Consider the following 18,389-nt stretch of genomic DNA (forward strand, 5'->3'; position numbering starts at 1 on the left):
GCATTAAAGCACTGTATTATTGATAAGCACTAGTAGGAGGCGGAGCGTGCTGTGAACAGACATGACTCCATCAAGGTAGAGAAATAAAGTATAGACAGATGGAGGTTTTTTTAACTGTAGCCTATCAGGACCAGAAACATTTGAAAGTAGTATTTCCAAAGGCTAAGCTTACTGACATGACATTTTAATACTGGTTCAGGTAGGGACCACTCGCAGTATTCTCTCGGGGTTGAGGTTGGTGTGAGCATGCGCAGTCGGTAAACGTTGGGACTCCATTCCAGTCTGTCACTGAGGGTTCCCTGAGCCTCGCATCTTGAACAGCTGTCTGCTTTTGATAACTTCACCTGCTTAACAAATAAAAACAACCTACCATGAGCGGAGACCATGGACAAGGAGACTCTCAGGTACCCATTGGTCAATAATATATGTATATGGTCATTTTGTATCAAATTCCTTTGCAATAAATGATATCTGACGAATATAAATCGTCATGAAATAAAATAACGGCAAAGAGATATTGGATAATGTGATAAGTTGCGCTGTTGTTTTTGTCGTTGAAGTAAAAACTTTGAAATGATGTGTCATCTTTGCGTTTTTATTGTAGCAAAATTTATATATTCATATCGTACATTTGTATGCAAGTTGAAACTTAGCTACCGGCATTTGCAAAATGTAAATATTAAAAACATATTTTTTCATAATTTCCAGGTCAATTCTGGATCTAAAGGAAGCGGTAGGTCCTCTGATGAGGTTCTTTATTCATATTGACTCATCTTTCCAGTCGGAATCGTGATCTGTCTACTGTTAGTTTTTAAAGGACAGAAATGGCGTCCCAGAGACTAAGTCCCTTCTGCTCCTCTCTCTTGCGGCTATTGTTCAAAAAGAGGGTCTGAAATGTGCACTTGCGGCCCTCGTTTTTTTAATCTGCTGGGGTATTCCGACAGGGCCTGGCATCGTGTTCATTTTGCATGCTTTGTTGTCATTATATGGACGTGCAATTACAATGAAATTTGGATCCGAAAGTGGCAGAAATGGGGCTGAGGACTTAGTCTCTGCGCCATTTTCTTTTTCTATGTGTAGCAGCCAGGGCGCCGACCAGAGAGCCAACTGTCTGCCGTGATATGGAGGCGAGAGCGGGCAGCTCATCGCCTCTCCCCGCCCGTATATCTCACCACCAGCTGCCTCCATCTCTGTGCTAGAGACACATTTATCTGCACAGCCAACAGGGAATACCCACCCCTGAGTTTAAAACTTTAACGTACATAGATTAAGTTGCACTACATTATTAAAATCAAATGACTTGATCTTGTGCAGTCATTTTTGCACGAATTACAGCTTTTACACAAGAGTATCTAATACTCCTGCAAAGTTGGGGCTTCTTATTTTCCTTGGCGGCTTCATTTGCTGCCTGGTGTAATAGAAAGAAAAGCAGTCTGTGGAAATTGATTTAGTTTATAGCTGGGATGTGTGTTACTGTTTCATAAAGCAGATAATACCCGTTATTAAACTGCCATGACAACAGTGCGCCACGAGGTGATGATGAAGCCAAGTTAGGTCTGCCTCAGGTGGGATTTTACCCAGCAGGAAACATTTTAATATGAGGGCTGATGTAAAACTATTGTTACAGTCTTATCATTTTAGTAGCTGCTCTGTGAACATGAAACCTATTTCATCCTCTCATTTACAATATCGTTATGTTTTAGGTTAGAAAAAGCTACAAGGCTCTTGGATTGAAGCTTGCTGAAATTACTTATTGTTACGCTAAATATTAGCATTAAAAAGTAGGGTGGAAAAAAGAAGAAACATGGATGCTTTTTTCTTTGAATCTGTAATTGTATAATCGTAGATCAGATGTAAAAGTATTCATTCTCATGCAACACGGGGCAAAAATCTTTTCTCTTCGGTTCTTTTTCAATGATGTTAAACAAGTTGATTTCTACTTTGTATCACAGACACTCACAAACATAAAGACAAGCACAGAGACAAGGAACACAGACACAAAGACCACAAGAAAGACAGGGAGCGAGAGAAGCTCAAGCACAGCAACAGGTAAGATAACTGCACTTTCTTCTTGCCTTATGAAATAGAGTGTCAAAGCTAAATCTACAATGAGGAGGATATTGGCAAAGTCTTTGGTTTTTTTTAGATAGCAATTCTTCCAGCATGAAACACAAAATCATTAGAGAAGCACCCAGGGTTTTGCAGATTATATCGAAACTAATAGAACCCTGCCATGTTTAATCAGCAAGCACACATCACAGGGACTCCATGAAATCCACTTTTTTAAATGACATCTGCAGGGCATTTGTAATTTTAACCAGTGTGCAATGGTTATGTTTTCCTTTGTTGTGGTTGAAATACTTGCAGGCCGCAGGATGTTAGCAGTGTCACGACTTTGACCGTTCTTATTGGCAGTTGTCCACCACACTGTTCGTTTATGTTGGTGCCCTCTCTGTGACATCTATTGTGTGTGTGTGTGTGCATCTTGGCTTCGACTGACCTCTTGCACTTGACCTCTGACCTCTGTGGGCTCTGTGTTCCAGCGAACATAAGGAGCACTCTGAGAAGAAACACAAAGACAAAGAGAAGCTGAAGCACAGTGACGGCGGCTCGGACAAGCACAGGGAAAAACACAAAGAGAAGGACAGAGACAAAGAGAAGAGGAGAGAAGAGAAGGTAGTCTGTGTTTTGAAAAACTGTTTGAACATCGTTCAAAGGTGTGAAACAGATTGAAGTACTTTAACTTATTCGAACAGAATCGCTTAAATATTTTCCCTGTTTTTCAAAGATTAAATCATCCCATGCAGACAAGCCTAAAAAGGAGAAAGAAAATGGATATGTCAGGTGAGCAGCATACCTTTGTTGTGTCTAACGTGATATTAAACTAATCATAAAGAATTCGCATCTAACTTGGACATTACCGTTGTGGTTAATGGAATATTGCTGTACTAATATGCAGTTTATTGTCTTCAATGGTTTTAGAGAGATGAGCCCTGCTGCCATTAAGAGCGAGCCTGAAGAAGACAACGGCTTCTACCCCTCTCCCCAACACAACAAGACCTCCAAACGAGAGTATGATGATGAAGAGTGGGTATCAAACACATTAAACCAGATCTTCCTTTTCTGTCACTGTCAGTATTCTAATGTTAGATGCAGTTGCATGATAAATACATATGTCAACAGATTTGAATACAAGCCCAAAAAAGTCAAGACGGAGCAAGAAAAGAAGGCCAAGAAGAGGAAACACGAGTATGAAGAGGATGAGGAAGATGAGGTTCATGATGTTTTATTACAGCTTTATTTTGAAGAATAAATTCATTTATTCTCCTGGCTGAAGTGTCTGCAGTTTGTGTCTCCAGATGTATTATGCTCTCTTCATGTGTTTCAGGACATCAAGCCCAAAAAGAAGACAAAAGACAAAAAGCTAACAGAGGGAAAGAAGTCAAAAAAAGAAGAAGAGGAGAAGTGGAAATGGTAAGTCAATTTAGGGAACTAATAGTTCTTTTCCTCAGGAAATTACACACCAAGGATGTTGGTTGAAGAACATACCATGTTTTTCTTTACTTCCACGGGTGTGTTGTCTGTGGTGATAAGGTGGGAGGAGGAAAGATACACAGATGGCTCCAAATGGCGCTTCCTTGAGCATAAGGGTCCAGTGTTCGCACCTCCGTATGAGCCTTTGCCTGACAAAGTCAAATTTTACTATGATGGTGAGTCTGTGAGAAAATAACATATATTTTAATTATTTTTTGGTCAGGACTATAATATAATTTCCCTGTATTTAAAGGTAAGCATATGAAGCTTAGTGCTCCTGCTGAGGAAGTAGCTACATTTTTTGGCAAGATGTTGGATCATGAGTACACCACCAAGGACATCTTTAGGAAGAACTTCTTTAAGGACTGGAGGAAGGTAAGGAAATAAGAGTATCTAAATGGTGTGTAGCATTTAAGTGTGTATTCAGGTATATAAGCTGGACATCTCTTTTATTTTAGGAAATGACATCAGAGGAAAAATCAAAGATAACCGATCTGAACAAGTGCAACTTCAGTGAGATGAATGAGTACTTCAAAACCCAATCAGAAGCGAGGAAACAGATGTCAAAGGGCGACAAGCTGGTAGGCCTGCATTTATGTTTACTCTTCCTGCTCTGAAAACATGAGGACGTCTCTCATTATATTTTTATCACTCTGTAGAAAATCAAAGAGGAGAACGAGAGACTCCTCCAGGAGTACGGTTTCTGCATCATGGACAACCACAAAGAGAGGATCGGAAACTTCCGCATTGAGCCGCCGGGCCTTTTCCGAGGACGGGGCGATCATCCGAAAATGGGCATGCTGAAACGACGCATCCGACCACAGGACATCATTATTAACTGTAGCAAGTTGGTAACCTCACCACCATCATGCCACAAATAAGCTGATGCTAATATTATGTCTACTTCAGGTTTTAACCACAAGGTGGCCTTGTTAAACTATTTTATGTAAGGTTATGTGAAAGTACATTGTGGGACTAGTTACTAAGGGTAAGGTGTGAACATGTGTGCTTGTTCCCTCTGTCTCTATTCTACTGTTTTTTACATTTTCCTCTCCTCCATCTGCTGACTGCCATGTTGTGCTGGATTTATTTATAGGCAGTGGGAATACTTTTCTTTTTATCTCTGTCATACCACGCCTCAGGGGCAGCGTGTTTGTGTGTGTGAGGGAGAGAAAGTTTACAGGAAGGGTAATTTGTAACATTCAGTTGCACTCACAGAGGTACTAACACAAGAATAAATGCGCTACAAGTGGTTTGTATGCCAGATGTACTGCTGACATGCGCTAACACACATGCCGGCACTGTGTCAAAGGTAATCTTCCTGTCAGAGTATGCTGTGTGTGCAAACAATAACATGGCCCAGGGAGGACATGTCCACCCCCATATACTGTTCATAGTAGGGTTTGTTTAACAGCAGCGTTTCCCTGCACACTATTGTCTCACTGCTGTGGAGTTTACATTATGGACTTAGTCTTAAACTGGCGCATTTTATGTTTGTACAAAGTGCCTGTACCTTCGAGGAGTGCGACTAACAAATAGGTCGAAACACAGCCAACACTGCAGGCAGAGAAATGCTACAATCATGCGCTAAGTTTACATAGGGGAAAAGCTGTCAACACATTTTGCAACTATTTTTAAAGTGCCTCTTTTTCTGCAGGGACTCAAAGCAACCTAAACCTCCCCCAGGGACAAAATGGAAAGAGGTTCGCCATGACAACACGGTGACCTGGCTGGCTTCTTGGACAGAAAACATCCAGGGCTCCATCAAATACATCATGTTGAATCCTAGCTCCAGGATCAAGGTGCAGAAGAAGCTATATGTTGATTAAGAAACAGATCTGTGTGACTACTCATTGAATTAACAGTTTCTGTGTGTATGTGTGTGCAGGGAGAGAAGGACTGGCAGAAATACGAGACTGCTCGACGGTTAAAGAAGTGTGTGGATCGCATCCGTACTCAGTATAGAGATGACTGGAAGTCCAAAGAGATGAGGATCCGGCAGAGAGCAGTGGCGCTGTATTTCATTGACAAGGTGAGGAGTAATTATCGTAATGAGAAGCCTGTTTTGATTTTACATGACCTAATTGTGCGTGGTTTCCCCCGTAGCTTGCACTGAGGGCGGGTAATGAAAAGGAGGAAGGTGAGACAGCGGACACGGTCGGCTGCTGCTCACTGCGGGTGGAGCACATCAAACTGTACCCCAAGATGGACGACCAGGAGTACGTGGTGGAGTTTGACTTCTTGGGAAAGGACTCCATCCGCTACTACAACAAGATCCCGGTGGAGAAGAGGGTGAGAATGAGAAGGGAATGGAGAGAGAGAAGAGTTGACAGATACATTTAAGCACAAAATCTTGATTTAGTGTGCATTTATGAGCCTTGTGTGTTGGGTGTGTATTTCACACACACACACACACACGTGAATTTAGTGTTAATGAGATAAGAAGTTGCGACGCTGAGGAGGATGTTTGCACAGACAGGTGATCAGGCACTAAAAGCTTTCCGTCAGCTCTGCCTCAGAGGGTGGTCCGTTTCCTGCTAACAGAGTGTACAGACCCACAAAGACACACATAGGCACACACACACACACACACAGCCGTGCTATATATGTACTGTTTTCAGTCACGCATGCATGGGCACCAGCTTTTCGGCTACACTTTCTCTCTGCTTTCCCACACAAAAGTACGTATAAAAGACACATTTAACAGCAATAGACCAAAAGCACTTGTCAGAATGATCATATGTAGTTTAACACCCCCATCTGGCAGAAATGTGGATGTGCATGCCTAAGCACTGCAAGTCTGAAGTAGTTAATGTGATTGATTTTAGTGCTAAATTATTTATTCCTTACTTCTTACCAGGTCTTCAAAAACCTGCAACTTTTCCTGGAAAACAAGCAGCCGGAAGATGACCTCTTCGACAGACTGAATGTAAGAAAAACACACACGATTGTTTGTCGCTCTCTTTTCTTTTCCTGTCTTCAACTGCACCCTTTCCCTCTTTTCCTCCTTGTTGTCTCCTGCAGACGTCTATACTGAATAAGCACTTACAGGAACTGATGGAAGGCCTGACAGCCAAGGTCTTCCGTACCTACAACGCCTCCATCACCCTGCAGCAACAGCTCAAAGAACTTTCCTGCTGTGAGTAACCGCAGCTTCAGCCAGTCACACGCAGCTCACTTGAATGACACCCACCAAGTGTCTAATCACATCTTTAAGGGTGATAACAACCTTACACAATTTGCAGCATGATTTCCAGTGTAAGTATTGATTGTGTGACTGCATAGTGTTAAAGTAATGTATGGTTATGGAAATTCATTTGTGCCTCTCCCACCTTGTTGTGTCATTGCTCGGGAATGCAGCCGATGACAGCATCCCAGCCAAAATCCTGTCATACAACCGAGCCAACCGTGCAGTTGCCATCCTCTGTAACCACCAGAGAGCTCCTCCCAAAACCTTTGAGAAGTCCATGCAGAACCTTCAAACCAAGGTAACCCCTGCTGCTGCTCTGCTGTGTTGTTTTCCCTCAACAAGCAATGATGTCTTGAAAAATAAATTGTTGTTTTTGTCATTGTGAGAGATAAAGACTTCCTTTTCTATGCGATGCAGATTGTTTATTCACTCGGTGTTGTGATTGCAGATCGACGAGAAACAGAATCAACTGTCAGCAGCCAGGAAGCAGCTGAAGGCGGCAAAGGCTGATCACAAGGCTTCCCATGATGACAAGAGCAAAAAGTAAGAACCAGTGCGGGAATCAGTCACAGTTTTATCCCTTACTTACTGACTTTAAGCTCGATTTCTCCAGTGGGATTTCAGACCACAAAGTTTCATCTGTACCATCTCCTCTTTCTGTATCTATTTATATCCCTCCCTCTGACCGTCTTTGTGTGTCTCTCAGGACTGTGGAGGTGAAGCGTAAAGCTGTCCAGAGGATAGAGGAGCAGCTGATGAAGCTCCAGGTGCAGGCCACAGACAGAGAGGAAAACAAGCAGATCGCTTTGGGCACCTCCAAGCTCAACTACCTGGATCCACGCATCTCTGTTGCATGGTATTTATGCTTACTATTTTGATAACAAGCGTAATAGCTGTAAAAAAAAAAAACGGTATACCGCCTACTGTTTAATAGGCCTGCCTGTCTCTAGGAGGGTGGGTGCGTGGGGTGTACATCTACCTTGGTGACAGAAAGGCAGGAAATGCTCTTGCATAGTAGGAAAAGGAGCAGCACAAGTAAAAAAGCTAACGGCTGCAAAAGGAAAATAAGAGGAAGAAAAGCGTGTGAGCGCGAGGAACAATGGGGTTTGTTTCTGAAAGCCAGGGAGCGTCCCCAAACAGCCCTCCTTCCTCCATGTGTGAAGTCAATGAGGAGCTGTCTGTGGCTAAATGGCGGGCCGGGCCACAGAGAAGGGGAACAGTGGTCCGCCCTCCCTAACCCATGCCCCACAGCTATTTATGGAGAACCTCCTCCTTAGGCACAATGGATACAGGAATGCTCCATGTTTTGCCTGATTGTAAGGCGTAAGGGACGGGGTCCCCGCTTGTAGGGCGGTGCATGGGAACCTGCTCTACACTGTAGTTGTATGTGTGAGAATAAATGTAACAGAGATGAAAACATTGAATCTGAATTGCTTCCTAACCAACATTTCAATTGTTCCATAATTCTTTCTTTACATTATATTGTGGAACAGTGGTCTCTCATACCCCTTCCCACCGAAATTAGCGCGTTGACACTGAGTTTTCAGACCCAGTAAGATCGGCTTGTAGATGCCGATTGTCTCTTTTCCCATTGCCAGTGGAGTACTCTCCTGTCGGTCTCTTTTCTGCTGCGTCACCGTCTGATGTCACAAACGCACTGGAAACAGGGTTATTAAACAGTGAAGATGTTAAGGTGGTTAGGTCTTTATCGTATATATTACTCATTCAGTCTATTTATCAAACTCGGTGCAGACAAATTTGGAACAATGTTCGAGCGCTGCTTGGACGGAGCCGGACAGAATTTGTTGCTGAGATGACGAGGAGTCACAGAAGTTACCAATGGAGCATAGCATCACACCAGAAAGGGGGCGGAGATTAGGGTGTCGTGTCGACGCAGGTTTTGTGTTTTCATCAATGCCAATCGGAGCCGAGGTGATAATCACCCGGGTCTACTGCAGAGTCATTTGACCCAGGTCTGAATGTCGATTGTAACCTTTCCCATTAAGCAAAAAAGCCAGGTGTTAGCGGGTTTTTTGACCAGTGGGAAAAGGGCTTTATTGGCCCTGCCCTCAACAATCAAGTACATTTTTGCATTTAATTGTAAACTTTCTGATCATTTTGCTAGTATGAGCTCAAAAACAAGTCTGTAAGTAGTTATTGAAGTCATGCTAGTAAAACCACAGGTGTTACTCAAAACATTAACACGGCTTAGTTCTATTAAAGTGTCGCAGTATGCCATCATGGTAAAAGTGTAGAACTGATCCACACTGACAATAGAGTTTCACTGCAGACACATAGCTGTGTTATAACAGAAAAGGTATAGGTGTAATGAATAATATTATTAACTAATGCATTACATTTAATTGACCTGGTGTTTTATATGCTGGCTCGATGGCAATGCTTGATAGGACAGTGGATGGAATTTAGCTATTGTTTACAGAATCTTCTTGTGCTGCAAATGGATCTCTATGGCGTCCTCCTCATAGGTAATCTAATATTGTGTAGAGTGAGATGTGGTGCAGCCACTGAGTAGATTTTTTTGCCCTAAACTCCTCTCTCTTCCCTCTCTCCAGGTGCAAGAAATGGGCCGTTCCCATTGAAAAGATATACAACAAAACCCAGAGGGAGAAGTTTGCCTGGGCTATTGACATGGCTGAAAAGGACTTTGAGTTTTAAACACACTTAATGTTTCACCTTTTCTATCCATGCCTTTGATTGTAAAGATGGTGTGTAGTTGATGTCAGATGATTCCACTGTGTGGTTACTGCAGGGCTGTGAAGGAGGTAGAGACTTTGTCCGAGCTGTAACCACAGTTTATTAACGTGCTGTATATATGGTTTGGTTGTGAATATAGGAAAAAAAAAAACTCTCCACCCATTTGACCGAAAGACATGCCAAAGGGCATCTCTCTTTAAAAAAAAATACAGTAGTGTGTATGTAGCTGCAGCTTTCTGCCCGTGATCAAACAACAATGAACACATACGTATTATGTTTGTCAGATATGACTGTACTGAAATTTGTAAGCCATCAGACTTATTGAGAAATTCTATATTCTCATAGAATAATGAATTGATAAATGTTTGTGTGGGAGACTGTGAGGACCATCATGAGAGATAATAGAATGAATTTCAATGTGTTGGATTTTAGTGTGAAAGATTGGTACAATGATTTGAGCCCGACAGACTGGTGACAGTGTGAAGAATAGAAACCCTAGCACTATGCTCATTAAATTATTAGCACACCGAATGTCATCTTATTTTTTCCATTTAGTTTGATTTGGTTCTTTATTTCAGGGATGTACATATTTCTTATCATTTTCAGTAACAATGATTCAGTGTTTTATAAAATGTGTGCTGTATGCATTTTCAACAAAAAGCTCTTAATTGCTCATATGCAACTCGTGTGTGTCTGTCTCCATGGTTTTGAAGTGAACAAGACGTAACATTCCTCTTGGTTACTTGAAACAGCTGATGTACTGCATAATGTTTTGTGTGTCAGAGCCAAAAGAGACTGTGACGGAGACGATTTCTGAGAGGGTTGTGGATTTTGCCAAAAAGGATCACAGAGGTCTATTAGTGTAGTGTGCTTTGTTTTTTTTTGTATTGCTGTGATTAAGCAGAAAGTGTCCTCCTTAAATTAATTTTCAAATGTGAATGGATATCTTTAAATTTTGTCATTAATATTTCTTGCTATTTGATCATTTATCACACAACTTCTGATGGGTTGACTGCTTCTTGTTTTGAGCTTTGTAGTTTTCAGAATAAAACATCAACCTTGTCCTTTTTGTCCTATTTTGTCAAGCGAGCTGATTTCTTAAGTATACAAAGACAAACATAATCTTGTAAGAGATTTATTCGACAGTAAGAGGCCATACTCCAAATTCTCAATGATATGTCTTTAAACTGTTTGTTTCTCTACATTGATTTTTATTCACACTTTATTGTCTTTCATATTAAGATACATTATCAAAGGAAGTATCATCAATTGTCAGGAAGAAGAAATGTAACTATTTGCTAATTGTAAAAATATCAACAACATCTTGGGCTTTTCTTGGTGTTTTGGACAGCGCAATGTTGCCTGTTCCTGAGTTTTGTTTCACGTTAAGTTAAGGAGTTCGTCAATTATGAAGTACAGTATAAAGCAGAGGGCCTGTGTCTTTAAGAGGCCGATTACAGGCTACCGGAGGGATGAGCTGCGTCAAGTTAACGGGACTTAAGCAACACTACCGGATGTAGGAAATCTTTATCCGAATAAATGCATAAAGAAGTTCGTTACTAACCATCCTCTCAGTCAAACGGACAGTGAATGTGTCATATCAGAATATACACCACAAAATGTTTGCAACACAAGACAACCGATAAAGCTTTAAATAAATAAATTAAAAATCTAACGAAATGAATCAATATGTCTGTGTTGAGTTTCAAAAATTATGTGTATATGGCAGATCACTTATATGCAAGGGCAATTCAAACTCCTGTAACTATATGTATAAGAAAGAAAACTTGCCTTTACCCTTTACTCTGTGCATCTGAATAGGTGATAATTTGGATAAAAGTAACAGAAATCTTTAACTAGTCCCTACCTGTTCTATTATAAGATCTTATGATCTTATGAACACATTCATCCTTGCAGAAGAACACAATTTCCTTAATCCATTACATTATTCATTTGGACATTTCCTGATGTTTGCAAAGTGAACGTATTTCCCGTTTTTAAAACTGCTCTCTGGACAATATTTTGCAAATGCTTTCATAGATGTTTGTGATATGAAAATGTAAATATACTCTTTGTTTTATTTAATTTTATTACTCATAGATTGTATGAATATATATTTAGTAGACCGAAAACAATTTGAGCATCATCTCTACAAAACATTTTAATTGAAAAAGGCTGTTAGAGTTTAAATCTTTTTGTTTTATAATCCATAAACTGTTATTTAATAAACAATGTAAAAACAGTAAATACATTTTAAAAAAGCAAACAGGGGCTAAAACTAGTTCATATTATTCACACTGTCTCTCTATTGTCTTTAAAACATAGTGCAACAAGTTCCCTGTCACGACTTTATTGTGAAAACCCAAAAAGGAAACGTGGTTTTTGACTCCTGTTGGTTTGACAGTGCTGGTGGTCGGCTGGGGGGGGAAGGGCCTGCGCTTGCTGGATCTGAGAGTAGACAAACTTGCGTAGTCTTACCACGGTTCTCGCTGTCTGCTTGCCTCTCTCTATGGACGGCCGGAGGGGAGAAGAGGAAACGGGGATTGTTGTCGTCGGGACCGCAGCGCCTTTCCAGGGCCTGGCGATGATTTAATCACGGAAAACCGGGGTGCGGGGGGAAACGGAGAAGAAGAAAGACGACGGGAGCGCGAGAGCAGAGAGGAGCAGCCGTTGGAGATGTGCTTTTGGGCCGAGATTGCGGCGCTAGGTACAGCACAGCAGCCCCTGCGACGTGTTGTTTTCCACTTGATTGTTGTCCGCACGGTAAGGCTAAAAGAGAGCAGGGAGTAATGCTACTGCTATTTGGGGGGTTTTGTCACTGGTGAAACCAGCCATGGTTGCTTTTTCTGGCCCAGCAAAATGCTCGCTCACACCGGCCCCGTCTCCACGCTGTAAAAACAGCCAGACGTTTCTTGTTATCCCACTCTGCCGTCCGCCACCAGCTGTATTCCCAATAATTTCTATCAAAAGGAAACTTTCTTTTCCTCTTGGACGGACTGCAGCAGGTTACAGGCCTGTTGGTAGTTTTGAAAATCTGTCTACATCAGATTAAACCTCCCCGCTGCCAGATTAAAGATGAAATCATGTCAGAGAGAAAGTTATCAGGCGTGATGAGCTTAATCAACACGTTTTAACGCTGCAGCTGTCATTAATTCACGTCACTGTTAATGATAAGTCATAATGCATCTCCAGCGGTACAGAGAGAAACCTTTCCCATATGGAAAAATCAATACAATCATATGAATTTTAAAATGTGATGCTTTGTAAACCAACATGCAGTGTGTTTATTTAACATAATCGTGTTTTTATGAAATTAATTTATTACAAGAAAGCAACATTATACATTTGTTATTGTTTTTTTAAACCACGTTATGCACTTATACTGTAGGTTCTGTGACATGTTATTTACTAAAATCGAAAAAATCTGTGCATTTTAAATTAGTTTAAATCTTTTTTTATTGGGGAAACAGTAATAAAACATTCGTTTTTTTCATTTAAATTTAAGAAAACAAGCAAACAACCAAGTCAGCAAGCAGAATAACAGGGGAAAGAAAACAACAACAAAAAAAACAAGGGTAACAACTAGGGATGCACGATATTATTGGCACGTTATCGGCATCTGCCGATTATGGCTTTAAAATGACATATCGGCATCTGCCGATTATGGCTTTAAAATGACATATCGGCATCGACTTTATGTCATATTTCTGCTGATATTTTCCGCCGATAAATCAATGCATTAATTATGCCTAAATGCTGGATGACTCCCTAAAAAAGCTTGACTAGTATTACAGTTTTATTTGAATTTTTTTTTTTAAGTTTTCTTATATTGTATATATATTATATAATATTTATTTTCTGCATCTGCCGGTGGACCACTACAATAAGAACAGGCATGTTATCAATTCCGCTACAGGGGAGACTTGAGTTTCTCTGCAATTAGGTGTAAAAAACATGTGCCTAATATAACAGTATCGAAATTGGCAGAAAGGGTTGGAAAATATTGCAAAAAAAACAATATTGTGCATCCCTTGTAACAACAAACAACTTTAACCCTCCCCGGGACTTTATGTCATGTCACTCCAAAAGGGGGTCATCAATGTCGTATAGTTGTCCTGAGTTTCCATCTTCAATGTATTGAAGAAGGGGATGCCAAATCTTGTCAAAGTGCCTCAGTTTGTTTGATAGTGAGAGCTGAATTCTCTCCAGTTGCGAGAGTTTTACCATTTCTTCCAGCCATAATTTAACTGGTGGAGCTTGCATTTTAAATAATCACAAAATATACAAGTCCTTTCTTTTCTTATACAAGACATCAATTTTTTTTGCAATGGTTAGTTATTTTTTAATTCTTTTATCCATCGTAGCATTCAGGAATTTGTGTAAAATGTCACTACTTTCTACTGTTTTAGTCTGAACATGAAAAAGATTTTGGTTAAGTGGGATTTTATAAATGGACAAAGTTCAAGGAAGATACGTGAGGATACGTTAGAAAGTATTAAGCAAATTTGAGAATATTTGTACACAATGTGTATTTTACCAGGCAGATGAGAGTAATTGGAATATAGCTTGGATGCAGACTTTCAAACATGTACAGCATATGTACGGTGTTTCAAACATGTGCCTCCTGAAAGCATCAACTCTCCACTGCCATATTATTTGTGTACAGCACGGACACACTACAAGTCCCCCAGGGAATTGTTGTTTCATGGATTCCCCCCCACCCCCCTCTCCTCCTGCTGTAGGTATCCCTGTCTAGGCCTGGACTGAGCAGATTGTTCTGAGAGGAAACGGACAACAAACGGGGGAAGTGAACATGGCTGGGACCTCAGGCTTCTTTTCCAACGGACCTGTTCCGTGGATGGACAACGACACGGAGATGAACAACCTGTACCGGGACCTGGAGCTGGGGACAGTACTGACGCTGTTTTATTCTAAGAAGTCCCAGCGGCCAGAGAGACGGACATTTCAAGTCAAGCTGGAAACCAGGACTATTATTTGGACTCGAAGCACGGATAAAATAGAGGGAGAGAGTGAGTAGCATGCAGACACAAACACAAACATGTACACAAAACAGAGTGCTGGGCTGAACTGGTTGGTTCACATACATTTAGAAACATTAAAGTGTTGTGAGGCTTTTGAATGGCTCACGAAAGACAAAAGGTAAGTCAACATGACATGCGGATATGATTTTATTGGGAACAGCTGGTGAATTACAAAACCTTTTAGATGATACACATCTGTACGGCTTTGTGAAGCTAAATATGAAATTATTGACTGAATGTATTTACATCTGCAGTGTAGCCGTAAAAAGTGGGACTGTTGGTCCTCTTAGCAAATATTTTCAGGCAAAGACATTTGAAAAAACAAGGATAGATCATGAGGAAATAAAAGTTTGACATTGTTCATTTATCACATGTGAAACACTCCATCGATTTTTAACCTTAAAGTCATACAGTTTTTCCTAGACAGGAAAAGACAAACACTCAAGCTCCTTTACAACGTTACTAAAAAGACAACCCCTGTCGCGTATCTCAATATCAATACCACATTCTTATTTTGTTTCCTGTGAGCTGCTATTCCGTCTCTCTTAAAGGCATAGGATTTTGAGACTCGCGTCGCAAGAAGGTCCAATTATTTCTTCTATTTTGTAGCGTCTTGCAAAGGCGTCTTGCTTTTAAGTGGTGGATATTAAAGAAACCACTTCTTTACAGCAGAAGATGAGTTACATCTCAGATAGAAACCCATGAGCCCTGAATCTACTGTAATTCACCAGGAAGCTGACATTCAGGTTAATCTTCAACAAAAACAGCTAACTAGGACGCGCAAGCCTTTGGTGTCTCATTAAGTCGTCTGTGTCTCGGGTAGCAGGATGCCTTATGCACAGCTGCACTCTGCTCCGGATGCAGCAAGAAGAGCACAAACACTCACACACACTCAAACACACACACACAAAGACAGACAGTAGGCTTAGTTTTTTTTTTTTCTACACAGCAGTATCATCTTCTGTGCGATGAAGGGTTTTATACACACATGAGCTCATAGCTGTCATTTGATACTCCTGGAGAGGTGAAATTGGCCTAGGTGGCTCATTAATCTAGAGAAATAGAATATGAGGGGTTTTACTGGAAGTGTGCGACCATTTGGGAACGATTTAGCCCGCTGTGTTTACCCCTTATCAATGGCCGTAAGAGAATCATGTCCATTAACTGTGGAAACAGCACTTTGGTTTGTTGCTAAATATAAAGGGCTGAGAAGCGTACCTTGATCGAAGTATATTTTCTCTCCCAGGTTGATTTTTTTGTGTGTGTTTTTTTTCTTGCCATTTCATGCACATTCTCACCCACCAAGTAACTGACACCACTTATATAATGTGGCTCATATATGAACCATGACATGGTGTAATAGCATGTTGGACAGAGCCGGATGTGGTCTTGCAGAAATGGCGGCAACAGCCTGGTTCAAAGTGTAAGCATGCCATAAACATAGAAGTTTGAATACCCTGCATTTACAATCGGTCTTTTCTGATCAAAGCGTTTGCCCATTTAGGTTGTTTATGAGTGTGTAGTTTTGTTTTGATACTGGAGAGACGGTTGCGTAATATTTTACATAGTGTAGTATCATACTGCTGATATATTGTGATGTAGAGTATCATAGAAACCTTTCTCAAAACCTCTTCTTTTTGACTTTGGTACTGTGAGCAAAACAACACAAACCTGTTAGAGCAACTCAGATGTTTAAGTGAGTTAACTGACAGGTTTCGACACACATTTGACTGTTTGAGCCAGTTCTTATGAATTGAGCGTCCACTTGTGTTTTTACTGTCTCTAGCTGTGACTTTACTTTGGTACCCTGGTAGGGAAACCCCAGATTGGCTCTAAGAGACTACTGCAGCGTCAGATCCTGTCCGTGTTTACAAGCTTTGCTCCAAATCAGTGAGACCGAGAAGAGACTTTAGAATCTGATTTTAATTAAAGCAAAGATCACAGGAGCTGATTTCATTAATAAGCACTGGATATGTCTGCATACCTACACCGTGAGAAGATTTACCATATAGAGATTTGCTTGGAGTCGCTTTCCCTGTATTATCTCTGCTTGTGTTATGCTATGTGCAATTTTACAAACTAAAACATACATTTGCTTTATGATGATTTTGATGAGGAGTTTAACTTCAGTGTCTAATCTTGTGCTTTTAAGTTCCTTACTGCAGATAGTTGTCAGTATAGGTGTATCAGTCAGCTGACGAGTAGCAGGAAAGTTCAGGTATGCATATCAAGGTTTGATTATATAATGTATTTATGTTTTTAAAAAAATTATCTACAGATTTTTAAACTCTCAAATGATGTTAATATAAGCCTAAATATGAAGTATCAGTCAGGCTTCATGTATCTCAATATGTACTAACACCCGATATAAGAGTATAGACTTTAAAGCAGATGGAAATAGCACAACTTAAAGCTATAATATGTAACCTTTCCTCATTAAAATGCCTTAAACGACTAGACTTGTGTTGTATACTTTTGAGTTTTATCCAACTTTTCAAACAATGATTAAGCCCAGTGAAATCTGTAATCTAATACAAGGAAATGGTTTCATTTAGTTGCCTGTGTTCCAGGGAAACACAGGGACTCACTGGATGATGCATCAGAGAACGAAGAAGCATGTCAGAGAAGAGTTGATGGAAGCTACAGTTATATGCAGCTTTGTCATTAGATCAAAATAACACTAAAACACATGACCTCGCCCCCCGCGTAGGATTTCTGTCTGAATCATGTCAGATTTAATGATTCAATTCGGCAATTAACTTGAAAAAAATCCCATGATCCCACGCCACTTCATGACATCATCAAACTGCAACTTTTGTAAATGTTTTAATTTAGAGGCAACATTTCCACACTGTGCATTTAAACTAGACCAGAAGGGACAGATGAGGTCAAATCAGCTGAGCCATGGATCATGTAGTCATCATTTGCATGTTTTCAAAGTCCTTCATTATGTTATATGATGTTTAAATGTAGTATGCCTGTGATAAGTAATGATTGGCACATCATGAGTATGATTTGGATCTGTGTTGTGCCACATCACTTCTCTGCTTACTAGTGAATCAGCACTTAGCAGGCCGGCTCGATATGAGAAAACTCTGCGATGTGCGATTACGTTGTCTAATATTGGGATCACGATATGATTAACTCTTAGTTTCTATATCTGTCTGCTCATCTGCATGCTTTACAAAATTCCTGTTGGCAACATGTCCCTGTTTTTTCCCCCCCTACTAAATTAACACCATTAAATCTGAGGTTAGCTGATAGCTAGCTTGGGCTTCATCTGATTGCATCATAATGATGTGAAAGCACGCCATTAAACCCACTTCTCCATACACTAGGTAAAACTTTATCAATGCTTGGTGATAAAGTGTTGCCCGTTACATATAATGACTTCATTGCGATAAATTCAGATCTTTGTTATCTGTTTATTGCCATTTCCTTTTTATGGGCAGTTCTGGCACCTTGTCCACATTTCAAAATCACACTTGAAACCAAAGTAACACCAAATTAACGTCGACAGACGAGACTCAAGATGTTTCACACTGTTGCGATTTATTCACCGCATGCTGCAACTACTGCAGAATAGATCTGCAGTACGTATTGTTACTGTTAGAGTTGATAGTTTTGGGAATGTATGCTTTATTGTTGAATTTGACCTCAAACACATAGTCAATGAATTGATTTGTTGATCTATAGAGCACATTTTGTGGAAAAAAATCTTAATTTTAGCTTCTCATTTGTGAGTATTTGCTGCTTTTCCTTTTATATCATCCTAACTGAGTATATTTGAGCTGTGGACATAAGATATCAATTTGAACTCCGATAAGAAATATGTTTCTACCCTTATTTGTCTGCATATCATCAGTCATGATACTGCATGAGCCCATGTTGACCTGCATCACTAACAT

General features: G+C 40.4%; 2 protein-coding genes across 4 annotated transcripts in view; both read left to right on the forward strand.

Annotated features, from left to right (window-relative positions):
* Nucleotides 1-30: 30 nt before the first annotated feature.
* On the forward strand, nucleotides 31-10,501 carry top1b (DNA topoisomerase Ib). Its single transcript, XM_069660662.1, has 21 exons — nucleotides 31-404; nucleotides 709-733; nucleotides 1,953-2,049; nucleotides 2,544-2,676; nucleotides 2,789-2,844; nucleotides 2,983-3,087; nucleotides 3,184-3,274; nucleotides 3,389-3,474; nucleotides 3,595-3,710; nucleotides 3,788-3,909; nucleotides 3,993-4,115; nucleotides 4,194-4,381; nucleotides 5,192-5,336; nucleotides 5,423-5,566; nucleotides 5,641-5,826; nucleotides 6,395-6,463; nucleotides 6,559-6,673; nucleotides 6,895-7,022; nucleotides 7,173-7,267; nucleotides 7,431-7,580; nucleotides 9,298-10,501. Exons 1-21 carry the CDS (start codon nucleotides 372-374, stop codon nucleotides 9,398-9,400), a joined length of 2,310 nt encoding a protein of 769 aa, XP_069516763.1. The 5' UTR covers nucleotides 31-371; the 3' UTR covers nucleotides 9,401-10,501.
* A 1,370-nt stretch (nucleotides 10,502-11,871) lies between these two features.
* plcg1 (phospholipase C, gamma 1) overlaps nucleotides 11,872-18,389 on the forward strand; it is a 28,635-nt gene continuing 22,117 nt past the window's right edge. For 2 of the 3 annotated variants that reach the window (XM_069659768.1, XM_069659770.1), the window contains exons 1-2: nucleotides 11,872-12,202; nucleotides 14,182-14,469. In XM_069659768.1, coding sequence (XP_069515869.1) covers nucleotides 14,253-14,469 — 217 coding nt within the window. In that variant the 5' untranslated portion in view covers nucleotides 11,872-12,202; nucleotides 14,182-14,252. The remainder of the gene's footprint in view (nucleotides 12,203-14,181; nucleotides 14,470-18,389) is intronic. The other variant, XM_069659769.1, reaches the window with a different exon arrangement.

Source organism: Semicossyphus pulcher, unplaced genomic scaffold, assembly GCF_022749685.1.
Source record: "Semicossyphus pulcher isolate SPU_LCO1_2020_fin unplaced genomic scaffold, fSemPul1.0.p SCAF_13, whole genome shotgun sequence".
Classification (NCBI taxonomy): Eukaryota; Metazoa; Chordata; class Actinopteri; order Labriformes; family Labridae; genus Semicossyphus; species Semicossyphus pulcher.

Bases quoted from the DNA above. Each gene is read 5' to 3' on its own strand.
- top1b (XM_069660662.1), top strand. From the start codon at position 372: ATGAGCGGAGACCATGGACAAGGAGACTCTCAG. The intron at 3,910-3,992 runs GTAAGGAAATAA...CTTTTATTTTAG, and splicing joins TCTTTAAGGACTGGAGGAAG to GAAATGACATCAGAGGAAAA. The intron at 5,337-5,422 runs GTGCAGAAGAAG...ATGTGTGTGCAG, and splicing joins ATCCTAGCTCCAGGATCAAG to GGAGAGAAGGACTGGCAGAA.